Genomic DNA, 26,638 nt, shown 5'->3' on the forward strand with positions numbered 1-26,638 from the left:
ATGTTGGAGAGAAATTTCCATGTTCGTTTCTAAACCGGAAAAGAAAAATCAGTAGGCGTGACATAGTGAATAGACCTTTGACTTGATGTATATTTTGGCATGGCAATATATTAATAATAATATGTTACAATGTCGTCGATATTATTATTAATATATACGTATACATAAGATATATACATATATACACATACGCATGGGTTACAACAGGTAGTGGGTACATATTATGTAAGTAGGGCTCCTTCTCACTTGGTTGGTCACCTCGATAATTAAATGAGACTCGATACATTGCACGAATAGTTCGGATCTATTTTTCTGCAACTATCAAGCTTTAGTTGTAATTAATAGACCATGGATTATATGCGTTTACAGGGTATGCATGAAAATGTATGAAAAACGTGCGCTAAACATACGCAGAATGTACACACTTATTCAAAATAAAATACTCATATTATTGTATTATCTTATTACATTCTGCATACGTTTTGCACGTGGTTTCTATATTTACATAAACCCACGAAATCCGAAGCTTGATAATTGGCCGACATGGAAGTATCGTTGGAACACACAATTTACTTCTGAAACACCAAAATCGATCATGTTTATACGAACTTATTTTATTGTTTTGACACATTATGTTACACCCTGTATATGTACATACAATGCAGAGAGTCGATCTCTCTATCTCTTCCCCTATACATACGTGACCAGATATTTTTTTTTTTTTTTTTTTGCACGTCGCGACACCTCTGTACGATTCCGTGGTCGCGTTTTATTCACGTCATTTTGTACATACATAAGCAAGAAAATATATTGGTTGATCATGGATTCGTAGAGATTTCGTAACCGCAAACTGAAGCTCGACACGTAGCATCCGCGTTCAAGGAAGAACAGTTTCAAGCATTCCTTTCTTATTTTCTCCCTAATCTCTCTAGACGTTATTTTTCATTTCCGTTCTAGATTCAGGCACCATTTCTTTTGTATCGTGTACATCAAATTATAGCTTGTATTCCTGTTGATGTTAATGTTTTAACCCTTTATAGGGCAGAACTTGCTCTGCATTTTTGTTCTTTTTTTTTTTGTCATAAGTCGTAATCCATTTCCTTACATCATAAAATTAAAAATATAAAATTCCCGCTCTTTCCTTAGTGGTAACAACGAGTACCAGTGACCTGTAAAGGGTTAAATTTCCAAAATTCCTAATATTTTCTGGATGAGCATCCCTTGAATTTGGCTATTATTTTTGTTTTATCGAAAAATATTCGATGGTTAATGTTTTGCTATTAACCTAGAAAATAGAAGCGCAATCTATTCTTTGAAACATGCTCTTCCCAGTTTTGTGTCGTTCAACGGAACAATTATTGATCACAATGAACGGTTTCATGAATTCACGAGTACCTTAAAAGACCCTAAATCCCTGAACATCTTTGGTACATGTATATCGAGGCAAGGATTGTTCGTGCCACTCTTACTCGCCTTTTCGGCAATAATAACCCAGACGTTTGCATTTCTCGCACAGGTGTTGCGGATGGACCTTGCTCTGATCAGATACATCCAGCCCTTCTGGTTTCTCCAGCCGTTTCTGTAAATACATGGTTCTAATTAGGTTGTGTGAACGTGGAAGTGCAGGAAGGAGTTGAAAGAGGAAGTTTAGGGGTTACGTAAAGTTGGGCACTGAAAAAAAAGGCACGATTTTGTTAATATGTCTTGTAAAAATAATAGACATCGATGATCGTAGCTTAAAGCCTTGTTGACCGAATATTTCAAATCAAAACTATCTTACATACTAATTGTAAGTAAAAAGAAATGTCTTCTTCGACATCTTGAAAGAATCTAAAGAATCCACGTAATAATAGCATCTTTTATTATTCTACTAAGAAGTTGTTGATTTTTCTTCTGGACTTTTGGCCACGATTTGGTGAAAATTCGCCAGTGTGCGACGGTATTTGCGTTTTGAAATTTTCTCCTTGCCCACTAAAAATACTCGTCGCGTCTGCGACGCACACGGTCCTTTTCGACGGAGGAAGAAAGAGTCAACGAGGGAGTTTTTGCCGCGGAACGGGCTGGGTATTTTCTGCGCACCGGGCGATCAGCGTGAGCGCGATTATGCGACTATAATTAGCTTTCGCCGGTTTGCGCGATATTTCGAAGCATGTCCGCGGTCGACAAAGTGTTTTTGTTAAATATTTATTGTAGGAGTACAAATGGGTTTATAATTATTACATTCTTCATAATTTATTTAGATTTCTGTTTTGTTCCATTTGGACTTGGACAAAAAATTTGATATTAAATGAAAGTTTCATTAATATGGTACATACGTTCGTTACTTTTAATACATGTGTACTTATATTTTTGCTGAAAGGATATCAACACCTTGGAGTCGATAGTTGATCAATTGAAAACTGAAGTAATACACTGTATATGTTTATCAACAAGAATCTTATCGTACTTATATGTACCGAAAGAATGTCAACACCTGAGGTCAGTAGACTATTGAGAATAGTTGAAGGATCAAGAATATTTTCGCGGTTCAACACACGTGAAAGCTCGATCCGTAAATAGTAGAGGCTGCAGCTAAAATTTCGTGGAGCTGGGCGCCAGTGGAAAATCTGATTTTTCCCCCCCATGGCGTGTTTACGAATCGGGGCCGTCGCGCGCCGTGAAAACGCGGAAAATCGATCACAAGAGGGACAAGGTGTAACAGGTGTCCCGGTCGATGTGGAAATTACGCAAGTGCGGAACATGGTGCGGCGTATATTCACCTGTTTGTGCGGATAGACGTTTATGTGGCACTTGATGCATTCCTGGCCCATATTCGCCCAGCTGTTGCTCGACATCCACTTGCGTTTGCATTTTGGACACTTGTATTCCCCGAAGCAACGTTTCTTTCCTTGATAGGGTGTCCGACCCTCGCCCTTTGGCCGTGCCTGTAATAGAAACACATAGTTTCATGGGAATGGTCTAATCATTGGGTTAATCAGTGGGTGGATTGTTGAGTGATTTTCTTGGAGTCTATTTCCTTCGAATTCGAGAGATTTTCGTGAATTTTCTGCTGTGATTCCTGATGTCTATTCCTTTCGAATCCAAGAGGATCACTCAACAATTGCGCAACTTTAGTCTCTGCTGAATGCCCCAGAATGTCGCAACAACTTTTTATCGAGAACTGGCTCTGTCCCGCGGTTTCATCCGCGTGGAGTACTAACATGGCAACCCCTTTTTACTTCCTTAGGGGTTGGATTTCAAAATATCCTTTCTTATTCCCTGTACAGTTCGCTAGTAGGCACAATGGACAACCACAACAATAGCCAACCGTCATTGTAGACTTTATGACGGTGACCCCCGCAACGAAAGCGGCTGTACATGGGTGAAAATGTGTGTGCCGAGAAGAAACGTCCCTCGTGAACTAATACGTACTCCATTATCAACAAAATCCTTGACACCAGTCTACAAGGATGATCGATTTGACATGGAATGCTCCTTAATGTGTGTTCTACAATCGAGCACGGTTATCAGATAATATTCGCGATTGCTCGCGCGTCAACTCCCAAAAAAGTGGCGCGTGCATGCGGCCTTAATGGGGCCAAACTCATCAACCATGCTGGCTGAGGAGTAGCAAGTGACGTCATCCTCGACAGAGACGCTGTTTGTTGTCTCAATTAGCGTTCAATTGAGCACCGTATCGCGTCGTCGCATCAAGCGACGCGCTTCGTTTAGAAGCACCGCGGAATTCGCTCGTAACCGCGCTCGTTTCAATCTACATAGGAATAGACCATGCTCTCTGAGCTTATACGGCAGCTGGATGTATTTTTGGAAGAGTGTTCAGACATTTTGCCAATGTTGCAACTTTATGGAGAATCTCGATTATCAATTTCAGCTGGGTACTAGCTGGACATTTCTTGAGGAAGGGTGTTCGTTTTGTCAGTGTTGTGGCTTCGTTACTACGTTTATCAAAAGTTTTATCTGTTCGCTCAAGCTCACGTTGTAAGTAGACAACCAACAACACAGTTAACTAATTGCACCAGATGTTTTAATGGTGTCGATACAGATTAACACCATTTATTATTTTCATTTTTTGTATTATAAAGGGAATTTTAAAAAACTGGGTACATTATTTCCACGCATTTCTCAACTTTTTCGTTTAAGGAGTTAATCGATTTGTGCAATGAACGGCTTAAATCATCTTGCTCTTCCCCTAATTTTATCATACACACACGATCTAGAATTGTGAAAGCTGTAAGGGATCCAAAGAAATTTATCTGAAGATAGACACCTGCGGACAGTCCTTGATGTAGTGGTCCTTCTTGAAGCACAGGTGGCAAAGGTAGCTGGGTGGCGGCCTCTTGGTCGGCTTCCGGTCCAGCAGACCCAGCTCCGTGAAATGGTCGGCGAGATCGCCGATGCTGTCTGCCAAAGTGGCTCCCATCGCACCAGAAGGACTCAGTCCACCTCGATGCAAGTACGTATGCGAGCCTGCCGTGGGGAAGCCGTTCCAGATGGTTGGAAGAAGCTTGCTCTAAAGTCACAATCGGTGGTTGGATCGTTAATATTATGCTCGACTCGTCTAACAATAAATCGTTGGTCAGGAAGTCGTTGATCATTTTCTTGGAGCCCTTAGGCTCCAGTAGCTGTGATAAAGCATGCGATGTGCTTTGTCATAGCTATAGTACGTGTCTAGCCATACCGAGGTATCCGAGCTATAGAGGAACCACCAGTGGACCCTAACAACACACTGGCATCTCTCAGAGAAATGTCAGAGGTATGCAACGAAATGCAAAGTGATGTAAAGTTACAGTCACCTTCATTTTTAAATGGATCGATATGTTTATGCTTCCGTATACAAAGGCGATAATACTTACGGTTTTGGTACTCAATGACACATACAGTAAACAGTAGAGGAAGGCGTGCTGACTGTTTACCGCTTACTTCACCGATTGTGAGAATCAACACCGAATGAAGGACACTTTAATAAGTTTGCAGGATAAGATGAACATGATAAGATTAGTACCTATAAATCCGATTAATCCGGCACGTTTGAATCCGTATCTGGATTTCTTTCTGTGGGGAACAATGAAAAATACATAAAATGTACAAACAAGTACAAACTACACCTTACGCGACATGCAACAGCGAATTATTGCAAGCTGTGCGTTAATAAGGTCTGACGCTGTAAGACTTGCAAGTCAATCAATCGTAGAAAAAGAGTTCAATGTTGCATCGACAGTGACGGTGATCATTTTGATCACTTACTATAAACGTACGTTTCATTTACTAGCAAAACCGTAAATATTATCGCTTTTCTCTACTTTCTGTGCCCTTCAATGACCTTGTGTAATCGGTCGTTGAACTCGTTTCAAGATCCTCTATCATGATGTGAAAGCATAAACCTGCAAAAAAACTCTTATTAAATATTAGCAAATATTTCTGCGAAACTTATAGTTTCGAAGATATCTGAGATGCTAATAGTTATTGCCTCATCCTGTATATTTTAAAGTTTCCACTGTAACTCTCCCGATTCAGAAGATTTCTTTTTCAAAATTCTCTCATATATCTTGATAAATAGAAAAAAAAATCCCTCACTTAAGGACAACAGGGTAATAACTGTGACAGAGTCACTTTTGCGTACCCGGTCCGGTGGCTGAGCATGATTCTGATCAGCGATCGCCAGGTAGACCCAATTGAGCAGGTGAGGCGAGTAGTGAGGTTGCTGAAGGGGCTTCTGAGTTTGGCTACCGATACCGTTGATGGATCCAACCCCGACCTGTGTCGGCTCCTGCAGCTGCAGGTGCTGAACCACTTGCCTCGGCTGACAGGCGGCCATACCTGACAACTTGTGGCCGTCACTCGCGATTCTGCGTCGATTCTCACCGATTCCACCTGCGATTCATCCCGCAGCAGGTTATTCCCTCAAAGTTCCACATTTTCGAGATGGACGGCTCTATCGTTGCGTCTACGTGAACTTTACGGCACAGATCGCTGGAAACTTTTGGCTGACACTGCACACATATGATCTTCTTCAAGGTATAGTATCGCTAACACAGCATCACCTTTGGACCCACAGAAATAAAATTCTGGATAGGCCACAAATAACTAGGACACAATTTTCCTCGAAACCCAATCCAACTTTCGATGAAACTTGAAGATTCACAGATTCACAAGCCTCCCAAGGCGAATTCCCGTCTAGCTGACTCCTCGAGCGGAGTGGATTCTGCTGGGATCGCGGTACACGCACACGGAGCGAACGCGAGGGATTTTACACACACACACACACTCTCTCTCACTCACTCACTCACTCACTCACTCACTCATTCACACGTTGGTGATCTGCGTTCGTGTATGTTCATTTTGCCGTCATATGTTCGCCGCGCGACGATGTATTCTTGTACCAGCGAACTCCAACGTCCAAGTTAAACAGCAGCTCGCTGTGTACCGTCTCGCGGATCCTCCACTTCCTCCTCGAGGACGCGACGATCGATGATCGACGATAGATCCAACAAATGGGCCTCGTATCTACACACTTCTTTGAAGATTGTTTGTCGAAACACTTCGCTATGAGTTTCGGGAAGTTGGTAGATCCTTGGGAGGTCTTGAAGAGATTTTTGGGAGAGGATTGATCTTCCAAATGGTCTCGTATCTTCACTTTTCCTCGGAGATCGTTTATAAAAATACTCCAGCTGATAACACGATTAATTTTGCAATCCTGGGAAATCTTGTAGAGATTTTTTAGAGTTGTACGAGCGGTGAGGCGCGTATGATCCAGGAGCGAATCGTCTTTCCCAGTTTCGACGGACTCGTTTCTTCGGAGGATTCGAGTTAGGTCTGAACGACGACAGTGTTCCCCGACGCAGACACGTACGAACGCATAGAGAGCAATCTGGCCAGCGTTAAAGACCCCCGCCATGTGGTAAAGCTATTTCAGTGCTTGCTATCCACCGAGCAGCCTGCCGCGGATCAACCTCGAGCGCGTTTCGATCGAGCCCCGAGTGCGAAGCATTCTGCTTAGGCTGCTCCTGTCTCGCGCGTCTTTCCGTTCATCTTATAATTTATATCGCGTGTCCTTCGATCGCACGTGCGATCGACTGCTGTCTGTTTAAATCACTTGATCTCTAAGATCACTCCAGAATTGATTATTTTCCTGTCTTAGAAGTAGAGATGTCGAGACTGATAGCTGAACGGAGTTCTTCGTGTTTTAGTGAGAGTATTATTTTACTTTGGATGAAGAGGATAGGTTCTTAGTTCTTCTATTATTGCTGATTGAGATTTTAAAAATATTTCTGGGAAATTATGTTTAAAGAATTATCAAATTGCTTAGGTTGCGACCGTTTATATTATATTTGTATCGCGACCATTAGGCAAATTTAACGTACGAATGACGTATACGAATTACGTATATCGTAGACTTGGGCAAATTTTCATTGGAATCAGAATAAGATGTAACTATTTCAAATAATTTATTTCAGTTCGTTTAACTATCGACAGATCAAATGACCACTGAAAATAAAAATGTAATAATATCATTCGTCTGAAGTAATAGATATTTGAAACAACGAGTTTTATTTCCTTATTTTTTTATACCAAATTTAACGATACATGTAGTTGTGTTTCAAATAATATAATTTTAAAAGAGTTCAGGTCTGTAATGTATAATACTTGCAATACGATAATTTCATAATTATTTCAAATGATAATAAAAGAAAATAACGTGATGTTTGATATACGTGTAATATTGCAAATAATGTTATGTCAAAAGTGATTACAGGTATGAGAACAATTATGAAATAATGTGACATTTGAAATAATATTTCAAGCGATATCATTTAAAAATTTCCTGGGTACATGTTAGCAGTTTTGGAGGGACGCGTGTTGCGTTTTAGTTAGGCGAGTCATCGAACCCTTTCTATTAATAAATACGGAATATCGATTAGCCACGATATTCGTACAGCTTTCGTTCAATAGTCCCATTAATGTTCGACCGAGCGATGACTTCAATCTGATCTTGGAACGCGAGTCTCGAGTGTCAAAGGTCCCACGAAAACATTTCAGAACCTCCACGGGGTAAATTCGACGTAAGGTGCGCTCTTGGTTTGACCCCCTTTCCCGTATGCAACGTATGCAACGAACACTACACATTGTTAGTTTGAAAGTTAATTCATTATTCATCGCTCGCGTGGCAGATCGATTCTAACCTTTCGCTTCCAAACGATTCCATGTGGGTTCAGCAGAAGTTTATAGTTATTAAAATATACAAACACATTTTTATTTCTTAATTAAATTACATTCAGTAAATTCCAAAAAATTTGAAACACTTGAACAATGTTGTTATTATAAGAAGAATGTTCTTAGAAGATAACGAAACCTCAACTAGATAGATGTTGAGAGTTTAATGGTTATTTAGGGTGTTCAGACCATGCAGGAATTTTTAGCGAATAAGGACCATCTCAGAATTTTGTGGCTTGGTGAGGTTTAATTAAACAATTTTAAATGATATTAAATGAATCATCCAAGTAAAAGTCGTGTCCTTTAGGTAAGGTACCTGTTCTTTTCGTCAGCATTGCAGCTAGTTTCTTCTTTAACGACACAAACGCGAACATTCCGCAGGAAACAAGCATTATTTCTATCGCAGTGGTCGTAATTAAAACGAAACAAACATGGCCGGAGAACAAGAGCGGTATTTAAGCGCCCGCAACCAAAAGACCTTGGAAAACTTTCTGGCAAGTTTGGCCGCGTGGTGACCTATCGCCTTTGCGAAAGGAACTCGGCACGCAAAGTTCAGCCACGATAATTCTGCTCCAACAAGTTCCCTCTCACCTTTACGCTCCATCCTCGATGAGGTACACGCGTCCACTATTAGCCCTTCGACCCTGCATTTCACGATTCCCGTTATCTTTTCTCGAAAACGACTTCCACGTTACCGTACTTCTTTAAAAAATTCGTTCTTTGAATATCCTCGCTCTGATTCGAGGGGACGGTTATCAGGACACTTTGAGACTTTGCTTGGAAGTCACCAAAGCTTTCTTCCCCGCATAACCTATGTAAGAGACGCGCAACCAAGAGGAACCTTGACACATCGCGCCCGTGTTCTAGAAATAAACGCGTTCAAGGGAACAAGCCAAGAAATACTCTTGTCTTCTATTATCAACCCTTCGTAAATTTTTCACGAGACGAAACGTTCACCCAATCTGCTAGCAATCACACCAGTATCAAGTATGGACTGTCTGGATGAGAGTCTTTCGGTAATTGCATTCACTTAGGGCCTTTGGAAGAAGGATTAGAATACAAATAAAATTAATAGAGTACATAGAGTAAATAGATTAGAGTAGATTAAATTACAATAAATAGAGTACAATTATTGAGTAGAATTTTTGGCATGCACAGGAATATTATTGTATTTGGTCTTGGATCTTTTAAATATTACGTAATTGAATTCATCGGTTATATGAATGCAATTATTTGTATTTTCTTGTAGGTCCATTAGCTAGCTATCCAGATAATGTTTCAGCACTTATTATGAAATTTTTATTAGAATTTCTTATATGTAGATTGTTCTCCAGACGTATCGGTCCGCGCCAGGTATATACTATACGTATAGTCGCTTCGAGCGTACACTCGATCAGCTGGTCTCGAGAACGTCACTCACGCGTGTGATAACATCCATCGACGTCGTGGGCACGTGAAAAGCATGTTAAAAATAGAATCTGCATATATAGATCGAATTAGGCGGACGTTGTAACGTAGTGGTAGGTCGTGACTCCTTGTGTCACCCTCGAACTCGGTTCGCCGCGGAAAAGTAACCTTCGTCTACCCTATTTTAATATTCAATCCTCCGCCCAGCCGTGCGTGGCCGACCACGGGGGCATCCCCCGTATATGTATATAATTAGCCGTTGATCGATAATCGTCGATGACAGTCTCGCTGGCTGCTCGTCGGCGTCGGAACAGTTACAGCCTGGAAGCGGTCGCGGCGATTTCAGGAAACGGAATCTCATCTACCACGTAATTTTTCCAATCGAATCAAGTAGATTTCTTCTTGGAGTTCCTAGTGCCTTCTTCATAGTGAATTCACAGGGTGATTAACGAGTGTTTCTATTCATAGATGGTTGGGCCCAATTGTCGAGCATCCGCTGATCTCTAACATCCTCCAACAATTTAAATTAGGTGTAATAAAACGTTCACTGAACACTGTGAATCTCTGAGTGCATCTTCTCTGAATGTTTTGGCTGTTTCACGACTTTAAAGGCGCGTCAACTATGCGAACGTCCATCTTACAATTAATCCAACTCCTCTACCAACATGTCGTTCATTTCTTCTCCCTAGTGCCCCTGGTGTCTAAGAAAGTAAAGTTTGAATTTGAATTCAGTTGACCATTGAAAAGTGTTAGTCCTGATCTAAGACGGTACGCGTGTGTTCGGTCGTTTATTGGCTCACAGAGCCATGTACTATGCTGTCATCGAGCCTAAACGATCTCGTCGTTGATCCTTTGCATCGCACCTACTTGTTTAGGAAAGAATAGCGAAGAAACGTAGTCGACGATTCTCGTTTCATCGCAGAAGAATTTTCCTCGATAATCGACTTTGGAAGGAGATCTCCTTAGGAGTAGGAAACAGGATGGAAAAGTACGAGATGATGGAGGTTGTTGGAGAAGGTAGCTATGGAGTAGTGATGAAGTGCAGACATCGAGAGACTGGCCAGTTCGTTGCCATCAAGAGGTTCCTGGAAACTGAAGAGGATCTCCAGGTGCGGAAGATGGCGTTTCGCGAGATCAGGATGTTAAAGGTACGTCGAAGAGAGAGGTTTATCGAGTTGTTCGAGTAATCGTATACTCTCTATTGTTAATTTCTGACTTTAGAATAAATCTTAAATTCTAAGGAATTGAAATGAACTTTTTAAGGGAAATAAGAATGAGAATAAATTGCAAAGATTATATTATATAATGTATAGCCTATCTAATTTTGATACTCTTTAGACAATACGGACAATTTGAAACTTTTATAAAGGTTGTAACAACTATTCTCCTGTATCGATTCATTGTAACAATAAAATAATTTCATTTTAAAAGACGAAATAAGAGGCATGTAGTAGAGGAGGAGGAAAAGAGTGTCTTAATAATTCTAATAAATAATCTTGCATATTTATTAAAATGTTTACCGTGTACCATTTTCGGTACACTTGACTCGAATAGAAAGTTGAACGCAGATCATATCCGCTTGCAGAAATTGCGTCACGAGAATTTGGTGAATATGATCGAAGTATTCCGGCGAAAGAAACGATTCTACCTAGTGTTCGAGTACCTGGACCACACTTTGCTGGATGAATTGGAACGCTTTGGTGGTAGCCTAGGTTACGAGGTATCTAAGCGACATATCTACCAAGTACTTCGGGGATTAAACTTCTGTCATGCCAATAATGTGAGTATCAAAGCTACTTTATCGTATACATAAGAATATTAAAAATGCTGTCCTCCTGACCATAAAAAGTAATCAAAATCGTAAGACAGTCAAGGACCCAGTAGTCACCATCCATACGCTACTAATCTTTAACCATCGTACTCTAATACTCGCTCGCTTATTCTACTCGAAATTCCTCAACAAACAAGTAAAAATCATGTGCTCAGTAAATTTTGTTGTCGTGTTTTGTTTACGGTATATTTTCTCTGAGTAATCAGAATTCCATGAACTCCAGGATCAAATCGGTGTATATATGGTCGTATTCGGTCAGCCGATCTTCGATGAATGACCACATTGTGGCGAACGAGATCGTCGCTGACACGTTTGAATGCGTCCAGCGGATAACATTTATTCGATTAACATTCCCACAAATTATTACCGCAAACCGTTCGTCAATTACTTAGAAACTCTGTTTCGAGCAATCTGCGGCATACACAAAATACACATAAGCTTTGAAAGCCATTTTAACGAGAATCGCGTGACCGATGTAACAGGATTAGTAATTGTAACCGTATAATAATTATCGATCCGTCGTAAAACGACGAAAATAACATCAGAGGCAATCGTGAAATTTATTGCGAGTCGCTGGCGTGTCAGTTACCTTTGTCCTTGTTAAAAAGCTTCCCTCGACTCAGCGATAAATTCAGAAATTTGCGTGCGAATTTCGCGTGCCCTATACGGAGCTCAAGTACCATAGTCTCGTTTATCAAACATTCTCGCTGAACGCTCAAAGGCGTTTATCGCACAGCGAAGATGGGCTACTCAATTGTATAGTTATTGGATCGAACTTTTACCTTAAAATAAATTCTTCTTTGTTTTGGTTGATATTCTGGATAATAACCTCGAAAGCCAGTGCAATTGTTGTATCGCAAGCAATAATCTTTCCATATAGGAAGCGTAAAATATCTGTAGAAAATTTCCTCTAATATTTCAAACGATTCTCTGCAGATCATGCATCGTGACATAAAGCCAGAGAACGTTCTCGTGTCGCCCAATGGAGTCATCAAGCTTTGCGACTTTGGATTCGCTCGACTCGTCAGTGGACCAAACGAATCCTGCACGGATTACGTAGCAACCAGGTGGTACCGATCTCCAGAACTGTTGGTTGGCGATCCACGGTATGGCAAACCAGTGGACGTCTGGGCAACAGGCTGCCTGTACGCTGAAATGATGACTGGAAACCCCCTGTTCCCTGGCGACAGTGACGTAGATCAGCTTTACAGAATCACCAAAGTTCTTGGTAAGACTTGTGTACGTACTTTATTGGTAGCTAACGATATTGTTGATCGTTGAAAGTACCTTTTGAAATTACTTTGAGGATTGCAGCATTTCTTTATTCCCACTTGCATACTCTACTTATTATTTATTTTCAACTATACAATTTTACATTTCTCCATATCTAATGCGATTCTTCGTATTCACAATTTTTCGTGGTCCTTTTATTTCTGATTCTCTTCTTCGTCCTTCGTTATTCCTGCTTGAGTGATATTTGAAATACTACACAGTGAACACAAATACCGGCAGAAAGGAAGGTAAACTCGTTAATCGATTCGCGTAGTTCGCCTACCAGAGTCTCGTCATACATATATGTATTATTGAATAAGGGAGCAGTGGAAGCGCGTTCAATGAAGGCCAACAAATGGCTCCTCTATAATAATTCTGAAAACACGGGATCTTTGAATGAAGCAATTCGGCAGGAAACGTTGATGAAATTTCAGGAGGACTCTGCAACAAGCATCAAGCGATGATGGGCCACAATGGACCTGGAAGAATGCTGCGTCTGACGAGCGCAGACGAGCTCGTAGGACCCCCTCAGTCTGGTCTCGCGTCTATTCGTAGAATGTTCCCTTTGTGGGACCCTTTGACCACGGATTTCTTGGCTCAGTGTCTTCGAATGGACCCTGACTTGAGGCCTAAGTGCTCGACGCTGTTGAATCATACCCTGTTTACGAGAAACGGCTTCGCGGACAAGTTCCTCGACGAGTTGCAGCTCCACGTCGCCAAGGAGTCCGCCATGAATCCTTTGGTTGGCAAAAGATCAGAGGAGAGGCGATTGAGCATCCTTTTGGCAGAGTCTCCGACTAGAACTTGTCGCAAAAGCACTGGCAGGTATATGTATACAGAATCTGGACATCGAATTAAGAATGTTAGGATTCATTTTCGAGGCACCGACTTTTTTTCTGAATGAAAAAATAGATACTTGACTGGTGATATTCTTGTTGCTTGTGGTTTGTAAAATATTAACAGCAAACTGTATTGAAAAAATTACAAAATCAATAAATACTTTGAGGAATGCTGTTATATAAAATGATATGCCTCCATAATTTTTGCAATTAATACTGTACCTATCTGTTTCGTCCGTGTTTTTAGTCAATGATTGTTTTTAGATGGCAGATAACCATGATCAAGGACAAATCGAACAGCGACAAAGTCCCATCGGAGCAAATCGAGACCGTGGAGACCCATCGACCACCTCCGATACAGATCACTCGTCCAAGGGAGGTTTGTTACTTCGGGCCCGTTTCCGTGGCGCCGAATACGACCTACATCCGGAGGCTCGAGCACAAAGGATTGCTTACAGCAGGGTCAAAGGGTTGCACGCTGCTACCCTCCCTAGCGTCTAAAGACCAGAGCAAGGCGAGCACTGCTGGCAAGAGAAAGAGAATCGATTTTCCCAGCGTGGATCGCTAGAGGAATCTATCACGTATCATAGGCAAGTGATCCTGATCAACCCTTTGCGCCCAAAGGTCGATTCTCAGCCGCTATGGCGCTTCATATGGCGGCTCTATGGAAATGAACATTTCGTGAGACGAATTTTAAATGGATTTTTTTTCTTTAATCGAGTAATCTCTAAATCGATTTTCATGTATAAATATACTGTCTCAGTTTGATATTGTATATTTTTTCCTTTCCTCAAGAGGTTAAGGCAATTTATCGATTGGTTTGGTCATTTTTATATAATTACATTGCTCACCTTGAATTCTTTATATGCAGGAGAGTCATTAAACACCAACACGAAAGTTTCTGCTCACCTGCCCGGTGAAATTTCCAAGTACAGAAATGAATTTATTTCGTGAAAATGTACATATATAATAGTGGTCGATCAACCAGTACACTTGTAATTTACTTTATATATTATTATACTATCAATAAATGTATGTTGTATAATTGTTTTGGATGTTGTATTTATCTACTAAGTAAACGAGTTATTTTTAGTATTTAAATTCGGATAAATTATTCATTTACAATAGTAACGTATCACGAGAAATGCTTTTTCATATCAACTAACAAGAATCCAATGTTTCATTCAACTATTAAATTATGTATAACCAATATTGTTGGCTGTTGTATTACTCGATCGATTAATACTTTTTCGACGCGCATTAAATGCAAGGGGAAACCTATTTTCTTTTAACATAACAAGTACTTATAAGATGGTAATGTGATATATGTAGTATAATAATATAATAATAAAATACTACTGTACGCGTGTTTCTATTTTGTAACAGTGATAACGTGTCGAGAGTACCAGTGAAAAGTAGAAAAAGTGTAATATAGTATAATATATGATATAATAATAAAATAGAAATGCATGCATGTTGTCTGTATATGTAAACGTGATAACTTGAACGTACCTACTCGGTGAAAAATAAAAAGAGAATTGTGATTCCATTAAGTATGTCGAGGATGCCGCTGTAAACGTACGTCTGCATGAATGTCTAAATTTGTAACAACAGATCGATTTTTAAAGTCTTAATTCCTATCTCAATTATTTACCTGAAACGTCAGCAATGTATTATCGCAAGTTCCTGCAAAATAGCACATTCATTATAAAGCATTTGGATTATGAACCCGACCTAAAGTTGCCCTATACGCGTAGTGGTTTACAGGCTAGTTTGCCTGTGACTTTGGTCGACTTTTCTTGAACCGGAAATAGAATCCGATCTTTAACCCATTCAGGACGAGCGTTATACATAAAAAATCACTGACCCAAGGCTTGATCGCTTTGGGAGATAAAACGGTTCAACTTTACTTTGGCACATCCAAATTTATTGACGTTTTTTCTACCGTTTAGTAGTAGTTAGGAATACAACGGTTTAAAAGTTATTCGTATCTAAAATTGAACACTTTTGGTCTATTGGTCAATTAGACTCCAAACCTACTCAGACAGTATTTTCGTGACATGTTTTACTGCTGATACTTTTAATCCTCATGCTAGATCGTGAGTTCTTCTGCGAGGGGACTGAGTTGGTAAGGAAAGTTCCGATGGCCCAATGCCTGTATGATTTAGTAGTTGAGTTTCAAGAACGGACCGAAGTAGGTACGTGTCTGTAAAACAAGACGGTCATCGATCAATAAGTGACACTGTTTATAGTTGTCGCTTAGCGCCATAGTGACGAAGACGGTGTCAAACATACTGATTCGTTGCAAATGGACACGTACCCACGGAAGACTTCTTTTCTACTAAAATAGACACTGTCGAGTTACTTGAAATACTCTTTCACTTCAGAACTGTACCGTATAAAATCTGAGATAGGTAAAAGAATGAATTGATTAATAGTTTAGTCTCGAGTCGAAAAAAGAAATTATACAAAAATAAAAGCTGTTATTTAAAGTGTTCTTAAATGGAGTCACGGCGTCAAACAAACTATCTTAAATGGAAATCTGTTATTTTACTCCTGTCCTAACTCGATATTTGATCGACAGAAAATATTATTTTATTTCGTTTAATCCAGTGATCCAATCATTTGTAGGCGCCAATTTCATTGTATTTAAGGGAGGCTTCTTATTCTGTACACCTAGCTGTGGAAAACTCGTTAATTAACGTTTAATTACCAGATACAACTATTTAACTGCAAATGATTCTCATTGCACCCCGCTCAACAGAAATGCTCCGAGGACGTCCAAGACTCGAACCTGTCGTTGTATTATTTCGATCATTTTATTTATTCGTCTCTCATGGATACAGAGTAATTTCAGTATAGAATTTTAATTACAATATCCGACATTATTTTATAAAAGTAAATACAATTATATTATTAACAATAATAATGCGCGTAAATCGGTTAACACACGCTTCCAAACATTGGCTAAAGCATTCACGTTCACCGTAGGAATAATTTTACAGATATACGCTCACTTACGCTACAGTCGTAGTTTTTTTTTTCATTTTTCTTTTCTTTCTTTCTTTCTTTCGTTCGTTCTCTCTTTCTTTCTTTCTTTCTTTCTATCTTTCTTTCTTTCTTTCTTTCGTTCTTTCTTTTAATTACAAACGAAGCCGATCGCGAACGTTTTTCGGTGCTCACGTATGTACAAGTACAACTCGAACCGAGGGATTCGCCTTTCCGTGGAACGATTCGCGATCGTGAGACTCGATGCTCACAGAGAGAAGATGTTTTTATATATCGTCGACGAGTAATATCTGCTTCGAGGATTTTCTACCAAATTCAACCCTCGAACGATCACTTGCCTGTACACCTATTTATAGAATACCTATTGCACAACACTTACCGGAATAAAGAGATATATCTCTCTGCGATTTTGTCGAATTTCGGCAAATATACACGAAGCGTATTTTCCGAAGCATAATAATTTTTTTTTTTTTATATATGTATATATAACACTTTTCTCTTATATTAAGCCACGGAGCAGCTGGCAAAAATTTGATCTCGCTGCGTATTGTCGGATTAATTAATATATTAATCGGATATTGTCGAAAATTGATGTAGCAATCGTTGCGCGTTACATCACGTTCTCATCTCTTTTAAACGCGTACACCTCGTCCCGAAGGATTCCTTTCGTCTCGCTTATCGAAATAACCGTTCCGCGGGACACAATGGTGGATCTATCGGCGTTAGTAACATCGGCCTCGTATTCGCTCGAGGGTTAATCCCGTCGATAAATGTAATATTAGTTTCTAACAAAATCCTCAGGTTCTGCGATATATCAAAAAATTCGTTGCAATCTCGCAATGTGCAACGTCATCGGCGAGAGACCGTGGCATCGCGTCAGGATCTGGGGGAGTTCGAGGACTAACGGGACCCTTTGGCGTTTCTCTCGATGAGAGACGATGTTTCTCACGGTCAGAGACCTCGATAAGTCGAAGTTGAGATTCACCGGAGGAAACGAAAGGTAACGACGAATCTTTCGTTTCCTTCGATTCGCGAAAAATGCAAAATATTTTCGAGCTATATAGAGAATTGGCTTCGACTTATAGAAGCTCGATAAACAATCTCGACTTACGATGCTAGATCTAAGAGAAACGAACTCTTTTTTACGGCTATATACATAATAAGTACGTTAAGATTAAACCTTCTGGACTTTCGTTTTCATTGTACTCGTGTTTCAAGTCGTTCCAACTGTACGAACAAAGTAAACAATAACAACGACCGATAATTAAAGCGACACGCTTGCGATTAAAGCTTTCTCGGTACTCGCGGGGACCTTCAATTGTCGATTAGTTCTCTCGTTCTCTGAGGGAGAGTTTCGAGTTGCGGAGGTCTGTTTACATTTTACATTAATTCGAGTGTACTGCGGAGCTAGGAGTCGGATTCTGTTTTATCTATTTTTCGAGTTATCAAGGTTTCGCAAACGGGTAAATGAACGGCGTTCTGATTTATGGAGGTTCGACTGTATGCTTCCGAGGCGATTCGTATGTAAGCGATGCCACGGTGTTTCGATTTTCGATACAGGTATTTGGTCGTGAGAAACATATTATTCTTATTGTTTTATATTAGTTGGAATTTTGTTTGAATGGGACGTTACGTACCATCTATTTATTTGTGTTATTCTGCAAATATTATAATAACTTTACTCCCAATGTTTTTTTATACTCTTATACATTCTGTGCATTTTATACTTTCTTCCACATTCAAATTTCCTATAAATGCAAAAAGATCCGCAGTCTAGCAATTAGCACTAAACCTACCACGACTGGTCAAATTAACGTTTACAAACATTTGTATACAGTCCTTATATACGATATAAAAATTATACAAACGATTCATGTATTATTCGATTTAGTACGACAAAAAATATTTTTCTGTTCGATTGAAAAAAAGTGTCTTGTTAAGTCACTTGTTTGATTTAAATAGATAGTAGAGATAACTGCGAATGAAATGTGAAATCGGGTAGGTTTAATAATTAAAATAAATGTACACATCTTAAAAATGGTACTTTTCCTCCAAGATCTACTCACTTCTAACTCGAGACGTTAAGACCGTCCGCGTCGTTTCGAAACACTGTGCATCGCGTCGATAACACAGAGACTCCCTCGTATTCGATGGAACGTGCCAGGGTGAACCGCCGCCGGAAAAATGTTGGGTGGATTAATACGTTTCCTGGTTTTGACTCCCGAGTCGCGAGAGAGAAAGCCCCGCCAATGGGGGAAGCTTTAACGAGCCGCGACGCGCTGGCTCGTAAACGTACGATCTTCCTGGCCTGATACACTCTTACGTAACACGACGGACGAGGAAAGTTTGCGACCACGAGCCAACAAAACCAACCAACCTTCCCTCTCCATACGTTTCCCCCTCGCGATCAGCTTTCCCTCGAATCGGTACGCTTAGCTATACATATACCTGGCCCGACGGTACTTTCCTCGAACGAGTCGCTGAGACTGTAAACCAGCTCGACATCTGTCAAACTATTTGATCTTGATGCTCTGAAATTGATTTCACTCGAATCTTGAGACACTATGACATTTTTTTTTTTTTAATTATGCAAATCTTTTTCACGTGTTCCTCCCTAGTTGCGACGATCGGACGACAGGCTCTATCACGGCCTAGCTTATTGGCTTATTGGAGGCTTTGAGAATTTATGCAAATGATAGTTGGGAAATATACTTTTTATTAATGGCCTGATTTCGGGGTAATTTTGGTACAAGGAGCAATATCGGTATGCTGCGTACGATTTACTAGTTGAACTTATTTGCAGTATTCAGGGCTTGTCTTAGGTATGACGGTGTTAATTGAACAAGCTTTACTTATTCAATTCTTCGTTAGTAAATAAATAGTTTTAACAGAAAGTTTAAATATTTAACAGAGTCTTGTCTGAGACAGAATTTGGTAAATATCTACAAGAGAAGACAACCTGAGAGTCGGATTCACTAGGAAGGTTTATCCAATAGATTTTATTAGTATGTAATCAGTTTAAATAAACTGGCTAAACAACTAATCCAAGACAGATTATCTGTTAGATATATACTAATATTTATTAATATATATTAGTATATATTAATCTTAATATTATCTTGAATAGTATAAATATATGCTAATCGATAAAATTTATTTAGCATATTCTGCGTTGGGCGTGAGGGTGAGGAAATTTTAAGCAAACTTTTATCAAACAACCTGTACCATAGAACCAAAATTTCAAACGCGTAGTCCCCGCTCACAATTAATTGCCAAAGACCCAGGACTATTTTCCGTTCACGTGGCAGCTCCTCCAGCGCTCCCACGAGCGCATCGAAGGATATTCGTGGTTAGAAGCAGGGCCTGTTATGCTTTTAAACAGGACAGAATTTTGTCAGGCTGCAGGAGTATTCGATAACAACGCATAGCTAGTATAACTACAAAAGTATAAAGTTAACAGTTTCTAGAGTTCTACAGTAATTTCTTTTTATCATAACTAGGTGCTATAATATTCATCGATTCTCGAGATTTTCATTTCGTTGCATCGTCAGCTTCGAGTCCTCCAGGCTCTGACAAAATTTGGCATGGTGGGGAGGGACCCAAGCGAACTACCCCCGGCTAGAACGCGGCGAGAAGCCGAGGAAAGTTTGGAATACGTTCGACGATAAGTCAGCAGAGAAGCCAGATACTCGAGGCGATTGGCCGCTGCCGCCGCCGCCGCCGCCGCCATCGCCGCCGCCGCCGCCGCCACCCTGATGTCACGGTTGCAGCGAGCATCCCTTGTCCTAGAGCAGGGAATAGGTCGATAGTGGTTTCACCAGCGCCTACAGCCCTGCACGCGACAAGCAGCGCTAACGCGCACCAAGGGGTTACTAACCCTGTCGGGGAGAGAGCGCAGGGCCGCGTTATGTTACGAGCTCTTTCTTGCTTCCTAGTTTCCCCGAATTTCCGATTACATCCTTTTCCACGGTAGCTTCTTTAACATCGCACGCGTTAGCTCGTTCTCGCGCCAGAAAGGATGGATCGTTCCCAGCTCCAGCTCGACGTATCAAGCGATCGGGATCGATCCATCGGAATCGAGGCGTGTTGGGATTTCATTAGCCATTCGCACACTATCGCTCATAAGTAGTCCATTGCTAAAACTTTGTCCCTGCTCGAGGAAAACGAGAACACTCTGAATTTGTTGTTTTAAGAATAGTTGATAAAATTCACGTGGCTTGGCAAAACATGAATAAATACGTATACGGGGTTTCAAATTAATGCGTCTGACAATTTCTTTACGAAAAATCACCGAATTTTTAGGACTCTAAACGAGAAATATTAATATGAGAACCTGTGTCGTTGCTAATGTTTTTCGTATACCTAGTTCATTTCTTCCCCCAAACGTATGTCGCGTCTTTCGAAAAATTCAAGTCAAGTCAGGTAAACACAACACAATTCATCTCCATGACCACGGCAATTCAATTTTATCAATTACTCCCTCCAACTAATTATTCCCACCTTGCATACGTGGCTGCTCTAAAAATTCATGTTTACCATGTCGACGAAAAATGTTTATAAATTCCCTTGCAAACGTTTACGAGGTTAGACAAATACTTATGGGCGGTAGCGTACGATTGGAGCTGCTGCTACTCACGGATGGAATCAAGCGCACCGCGAACGTCGTCGAGAAGTCGACGTCAGATGGAAACGGGAATTCCTCTCGTTGTTTCTTCCGTTTTTCAATTTTCCTCCTATTTTTATAATCACGTGTTCCATGCTACGCGAAATGGTGAGAGACAAAGAAGCAAAGCAGAAGGATGTCTGTGTCGACCCGAGTAACCTCGAAAGGTAATAGCATTCAGGACTGGCGAGTACTTTGAAAAATATATGGTCATCCCTCAAACAGATAGATATTAAGTTGCGAAATTAGCGCCGAGGAAACAAGATTGAGCACTACTTCCAGTAGAATCGATGTTAACTATATTCGAGGTAATTTTTAAGTATTGTCTGATATTGGTTTTCTAAGTACTAAACGATTCCGACGAGATATTCCTGGGATTAAAAGTCCGTGTAGACTTATAAGTACACGTTGAACTTGATCCCTAATCACTAATAAATCGAATCGATAGGGGTGGACGCGAACTGAATTGGAAATAAAAGGGACTGTTTGGCAGAATCTGGACAAGCATACATTAGTATTGGAATAAGTAATGCGTTGCTAATGAAAAATAAACGATGCTTTGTGGGAGACTGTGTTTGTAAATACTTGTGTTTTATAGAAATAGTGATTGTTATGGTAAACATTTACGTAATTAGCAGGGATCCACACAGGAATTCATTCAAATAATCTCTAAATAAATAGAATTGAAATGGAACAATTATAATCAAATTTGTCTCTTTACAAATCTAGATCACAACAAATAAATAAATGTTGCTGAAAACGAAAAATTTAGTTTGACTAAAATTTATAAGAAAAATAAATTAATATCCTTACGGTGAAATTGTCTTTTTGGCCCCGATAAATAGTGCTTGTCCAAAAACTGTCAATTAGTCCATTGTATTTTACGCTCGCAAGCCTCCCGATTGATATCGACCAGAAACGTTGACGATTTCACGATAGAAAGACTCGAAATGCAGATTACGCGATGGCTGAATTTCGGTGACACCAGTTGCTTTTTATTTTCACCTGAGTGCAAAGTACTGTTGATCCAGGTCACTTTGGCGGTAGTTGGGTAATTTATAAATAGTTAAGTAATTTGTATATATCGAACGATTTACATCGAGAAGCAAATTCACTCACACCTATTGGAAAGTCCTGAAAGGGCGCAATTCTTGAGACGGAATATTAAATTTGAAAAAAAGACATTAAAAACCAAACTCGTTATCTATCCATTGAAATTTCGGACCTTTTCAGCCCTTCTTCAACTGTGATTTAACAATCTACAAATGACTCGATAAAAATATAGAAAACATGGAATGAAAAGCAACCGAGGCATATGTAATTTTTGATTGATACTTAAACCAAATCGCTGATACCTATTGTAATAAAATAAAGAGACTGACAAATACAATAATGCTCCATCGAGCATTCACCAAATAAATTTCACACAAATCTTTAGATAAAGAACACACGACAAATTAGCAAAAATTCAATATAGTACACATTGACGAAAATAAAAAGAAAAAGTCTGAATTTTGTATTCCTATCTCTTCGCCTATCGTCTATATTGAAAAATCCATTCGATCGCTCAATTCGAATCAAACCGTTCATTTTTCCTCGCGTGTTATTTTTCAATGATCCATTTAAGCGCGACTTCTTCTTATGCGTATTTATAGTTAATGCTACTAGGTTCTTAAATTATTACTATAGACTTAGTATCAGAAGTTGTGTACTATAGTACGAGGCTACCTTTCTCATATTTAAAAAAGTTTTTCTTTAGTTATATGTTAGATCGTATTAAGCGACGAAACTTACGTTATCGTTATATACATGTATATATAGCTTTTCTTAAAACTATTTAAAAATACAAAATCAGACGTTGAAGAATCGTGTTACGTAGGACACTATTGCTATTTCAAATATTTGGCTTTTTTGCGCGGTTACTAATAATTATATCAACTCTCTGCACTCGAATGTCATGTCAGAGGCAATTATACGATTTTACCCTTGCACTGTATAATTCATTTATTAAACAAACGATAGTATATTTTTCCAAAACGCGCAAACAGAAACCTTTTCTATTCACCTTTGCGAAAATATCTTCGAGTACTTGACAATCCCGCTGAAAAATTATGTTCCAAGTGCAAAGAGTTAAATAATTACGTCGTATCTTTTTTTCACTTTCGCGAAACCATCGAAATAATTTTGGAGTAAAATACTCCTAGTCCTCTATGAGACGGGTGCTAAGAGAGCCGAGAATGGAACAAACCGCACGCGATCGTTTAACGTTTTCAACAGGCACTTTTATTTCGAAATTGCACTCACTCTAGAAATACAATGAACGTTTTCAACGGACGAAATCGCAAATGTGCCGGAAGAAACGAGATCATTCGTGTATGTGGAAAATGAAAGGCGAACGGCTGCGAAGACTAGGGGGTTTCTCGATGAACACGAGATGTCATTACGTTTATCGAACTAACGATAGCTCGTTCGTTTGGTCTCGATACTCGTTCCTCTGTTCGTTACGTTTCCCCATCGATTCATGATCGTCGATCGACTTTGGAATCGGTAAACCACGAGATGACTCGTGATTTTTGTTGCGAACGGAGACAACAACGTTTTCCTTTGATATCTCGCTACGTCCCATTGTTTGCAACTGTCGCGGCGTCTTTATTCGTGGAAACTCGGCGTACACTGGTTCGCGGCACGAGTGAACTGTCATAAGGCACTTTGAGAATCTGCATTGCGAACGTGTAAGGGAATCGATCGGCAGGTTCGATCGCGAGACATCCCTCCGTGATCGAGAACACGGCAACAGAGAAAACCGCTGTGTCCCGTGGTGAGTGGTTATGTAACACAATAAGTGAGCAAACTGGAGCCCTTGATACCCGGATAGCTAATTTACCGAGTAATCGATTAACTGATTCACCGTCCAGCCGATTATTCGAATACACGATCAAACACAATTAATGCAGGATTTATGTGACTTGGCTTCACACTGTAACACACACTTTGCCACCCTTTAAAATTCGGATACCAAAGTATTTTTCGATCTGATTGGAAACATTTTATCTCGAATAACGAGTAAGTCTTTGAATAAGATTTTATTCGAATTTATTTTAGTCAATTTAATCGAATGAAAAGTTACTCGAATAGTCTTCTTAGCAGATGAATACATGTTTCAATGTTACTTCAGACTTTCTTTAAAATGGGATCTACTTAGGTCAGTGGTTTTCAATGTTTTCAAATAATCCTCCTCTAAAAAAAAGTGTTTGCATTCGAGATTGCAATTGACTTTCTTTCACTGATACGAATCCAAATTCGATTTCTTATTCATTGACCACAACAAATTATTCAAATGAAATCTCTGTTTAAGTTAATTCGCTCATAAGACGTACTAATAAATAGATGATATTCGTTACACTCTATGCTGTAAAGAACCTAGTACAGAACAAACCATCGTAAACATTTAAATAATCCGTATATATAATTAATTTTCTTCAAGTAAAAGTTCGATAATCTTGGCAGGTGAAATTTTTAATGGTAAACATCTTTCACCCTACAAAGTTTAATTTTCACGCAATCTAATTTCAAAGACACTGACCCAGATGAGAATGATGCGTTTTGAGTTTGAAGAACATGTTTCAAGTAGTTATTCGTATTTAAAAGTTTGACTTTACCAAATCTTTCTATACACAACAATTCGCGTGTTTATATTCTCCGTCGCATAAATAAAAGCTGTATAAGTGTTTACTCAAGTAAACGTCACGTAAACAGGCCGTTGTTACATTGCTTTCGTTGGTTGTCTATAGACTGCGGATGTTTACGCAAATGCATATTTCATATGGAAATGTACACTCGTGTGGAGAATCCACACAAATATGTGAACTTGTATGCATAATGAATGTAAAATATGCAGACGAGAAATGTTGCTATCGCTATTATTGGGATCACCACGAAGCTATTGTCCGTACAGGCCAACGTAGACAAGAAATAATCGGCGGCTAATCCAGTTAATCGGATATACGAGTATCCGATAAAACCGGTTGAATCGATGATCTCAATCGATAGAAGGCTTCTATCGCCGAACAGAACAAGTGTAAATGTGGATAACGCCAGCTCCTGCTACTCCGTTAACTATTCACTTTAAACCGGGACAGATCACGGACTGTTTGCTCTCGAATTCGGTAATGCCTGTTACGAATAATAATTGCAACGAACAATATATGGGAAACGATATAACATATGGTCCGACTTTTCTGTTAGTGCTCGATGATTCTCAAAGTCGACGACATTGCTTTGATTCGTTATTCGTAATTGCTATTCTGACCGTTTCATTCTTCTGTCTCACTATATCTCCGCGATCGTCACTTGAATCACCGAACCCCGCGTCTTCACGTTTGTCTGTCCAAGTATAATCACTATGAGGAGATAAAAAAAAGAAACTCGTAGTAATATGTCTTGTTTTAACTAAGTGAATAGAGTGTATGTGTAATGTGTTTTGTGTGTATGATGCCGCGTACATTCGTACACGTACCAATATGTACGAGCGACCTATGTAAACAGGAACGATAACGTTAGAGGTATTGGTATTGATTTCTTTAACAAAAATAATTGCTATTATATTCTTTTTTTCCGTTTTAGAATATTAGCGAGGACACAAGGTCAATGACTGAAATGACAACACACCGAACTATCGGCTACCGAATGATGTAAAATTGTGTATTGAACCGGCGAATACCTCACAGTAACTGTTTCTTTAAATGTTTAATTGTTTGTTTCCCATTGTGTTTTTCCCCGCCCTAAAACATCTCTCAAGTTTCCGAAGACCTTAAGTTAGGAAGGGTAGACTTAACAACTGCTCCATTGGGTTAATTCTCCGCGACCGAACGCAAATTCATTCGATCGTCTTTGTCTTGCTAACGCATTATTATTATTATCACGTTAATTGTTATTATCATTAGCATTTAAATATAATTATTATCGGTACTACCAACGTTTCACCACTTTATATAATAAAGTGGGTGGTACCCGTAAACACAGTCCTTGCACTCATTAAAGGCTTCGTCAGAGACCCGTACGTATTCCTAGATTTTTTTCCAACAAATTAGGTTTTTTATTTTTTTTTTCTTTCGAAAAATGTAGTAGTCGTAATAGTAGAAGAAGTACTACTAATGGTAGTCGTAGTAATAGTAGTAGTAGTTGTAATAGTTGTAGTAATAGTAGTAGTAGTAGTAGTAGTAGTAGTAGTAGCAGTAGCAGTAGTAGTAGTAGTTGTAATAGTAGTAGTAGTAGTAGTAGTAGTAGTAGTAGTAGTAGTAATAGTAAAAGTAGTAGTTGTAGTAGTAGTAGTAGTAGTAGTAGTAGTAATAGTAAAAGTAGTAGTAGTAGTAGTAGTAGTAGTAGTAGTAGTAGTAGTAGTAGTAG

General features: G+C 39.4%; 2 protein-coding genes across 8 annotated transcripts; one reads left to right on the plus strand and one right to left on the minus strand.

Moving 5' to 3' along the window:
- Nucleotides 1-72: 72 nt before the first annotated feature.
- LOC128880627 (zinc finger CCHC domain-containing protein 24-like) lies at nucleotides 73-6,791 on the minus strand. Of its 2 annotated transcripts, XR_008457880.1 has the most exons (5): nucleotides 5,621-6,791; nucleotides 4,268-4,510; nucleotides 2,760-2,924; nucleotides 1,396-1,579; nucleotides 73-1,285 (listed from the first exon to the last, which is right to left on the minus strand). XR_008457880.1 is itself a non-coding variant. In XM_054130903.1 (4 exons), the coding sequence occupies exons 1-4, from the start codon at nucleotides 5,813-5,815 to the stop codon at nucleotides 1,466-1,468; spliced, it is 717 nt and encodes a 238-aa protein (XP_053986878.1). In that variant the 5' UTR covers nucleotides 5,816-6,791; the 3' UTR covers nucleotides 73-1,465. The 2 variants fall into 2 exon arrangements, 1 of the variants encoding a protein (XP_053986878.1); XM_054130903.1 differs by having other exon boundaries at nucleotides 73-1,579.
- A 195-nt stretch (nucleotides 6,792-6,986) lies between these two features.
- LOC128880625 (cyclin-dependent kinase-like 4) lies at nucleotides 6,987-15,034 on the plus strand. 6 transcript variants are annotated; one of them, XM_054130900.1, is made up of 6 exons: nucleotides 6,987-7,186; nucleotides 10,494-10,766; nucleotides 11,204-11,398; nucleotides 12,386-12,677; nucleotides 13,156-13,546; nucleotides 13,825-15,034. In XM_054130900.1, exons 2-6 carry the CDS (start codon nucleotides 10,599-10,601, stop codon nucleotides 14,126-14,128), a joined length of 1,350 nt encoding a protein of 449 aa, XP_053986875.1. In that variant the 5' UTR covers nucleotides 6,987-7,186; nucleotides 10,494-10,598; the 3' UTR covers nucleotides 14,129-15,034. The 6 variants fall into 6 exon arrangements, with proteins under 6 accessions (XP_053986875.1, XP_053986874.1, XP_053986871.1 ...); XM_054130899.1 differs by lacking the exon at nucleotides 6,987-7,186 and having other exon boundaries at nucleotides 9,528-10,766; nucleotides 13,825-14,150; nucleotides 14,432-15,034; XM_054130896.1 differs by lacking the exon at nucleotides 6,987-7,186 and adding an exon at nucleotides 9,531-10,386.
- Nucleotides 15,035-26,638: the final 11,604 nt, after the last annotated feature.

This window comes from Hylaeus volcanicus, chromosome 8 (genome assembly GCF_026283585.1).
Source record: "Hylaeus volcanicus isolate JK05 chromosome 8, UHH_iyHylVolc1.0_haploid, whole genome shotgun sequence".
Lineage (NCBI taxonomy): Eukaryota > Metazoa > Arthropoda > Insecta > Hymenoptera > Colletidae > Hylaeus > Hylaeus volcanicus.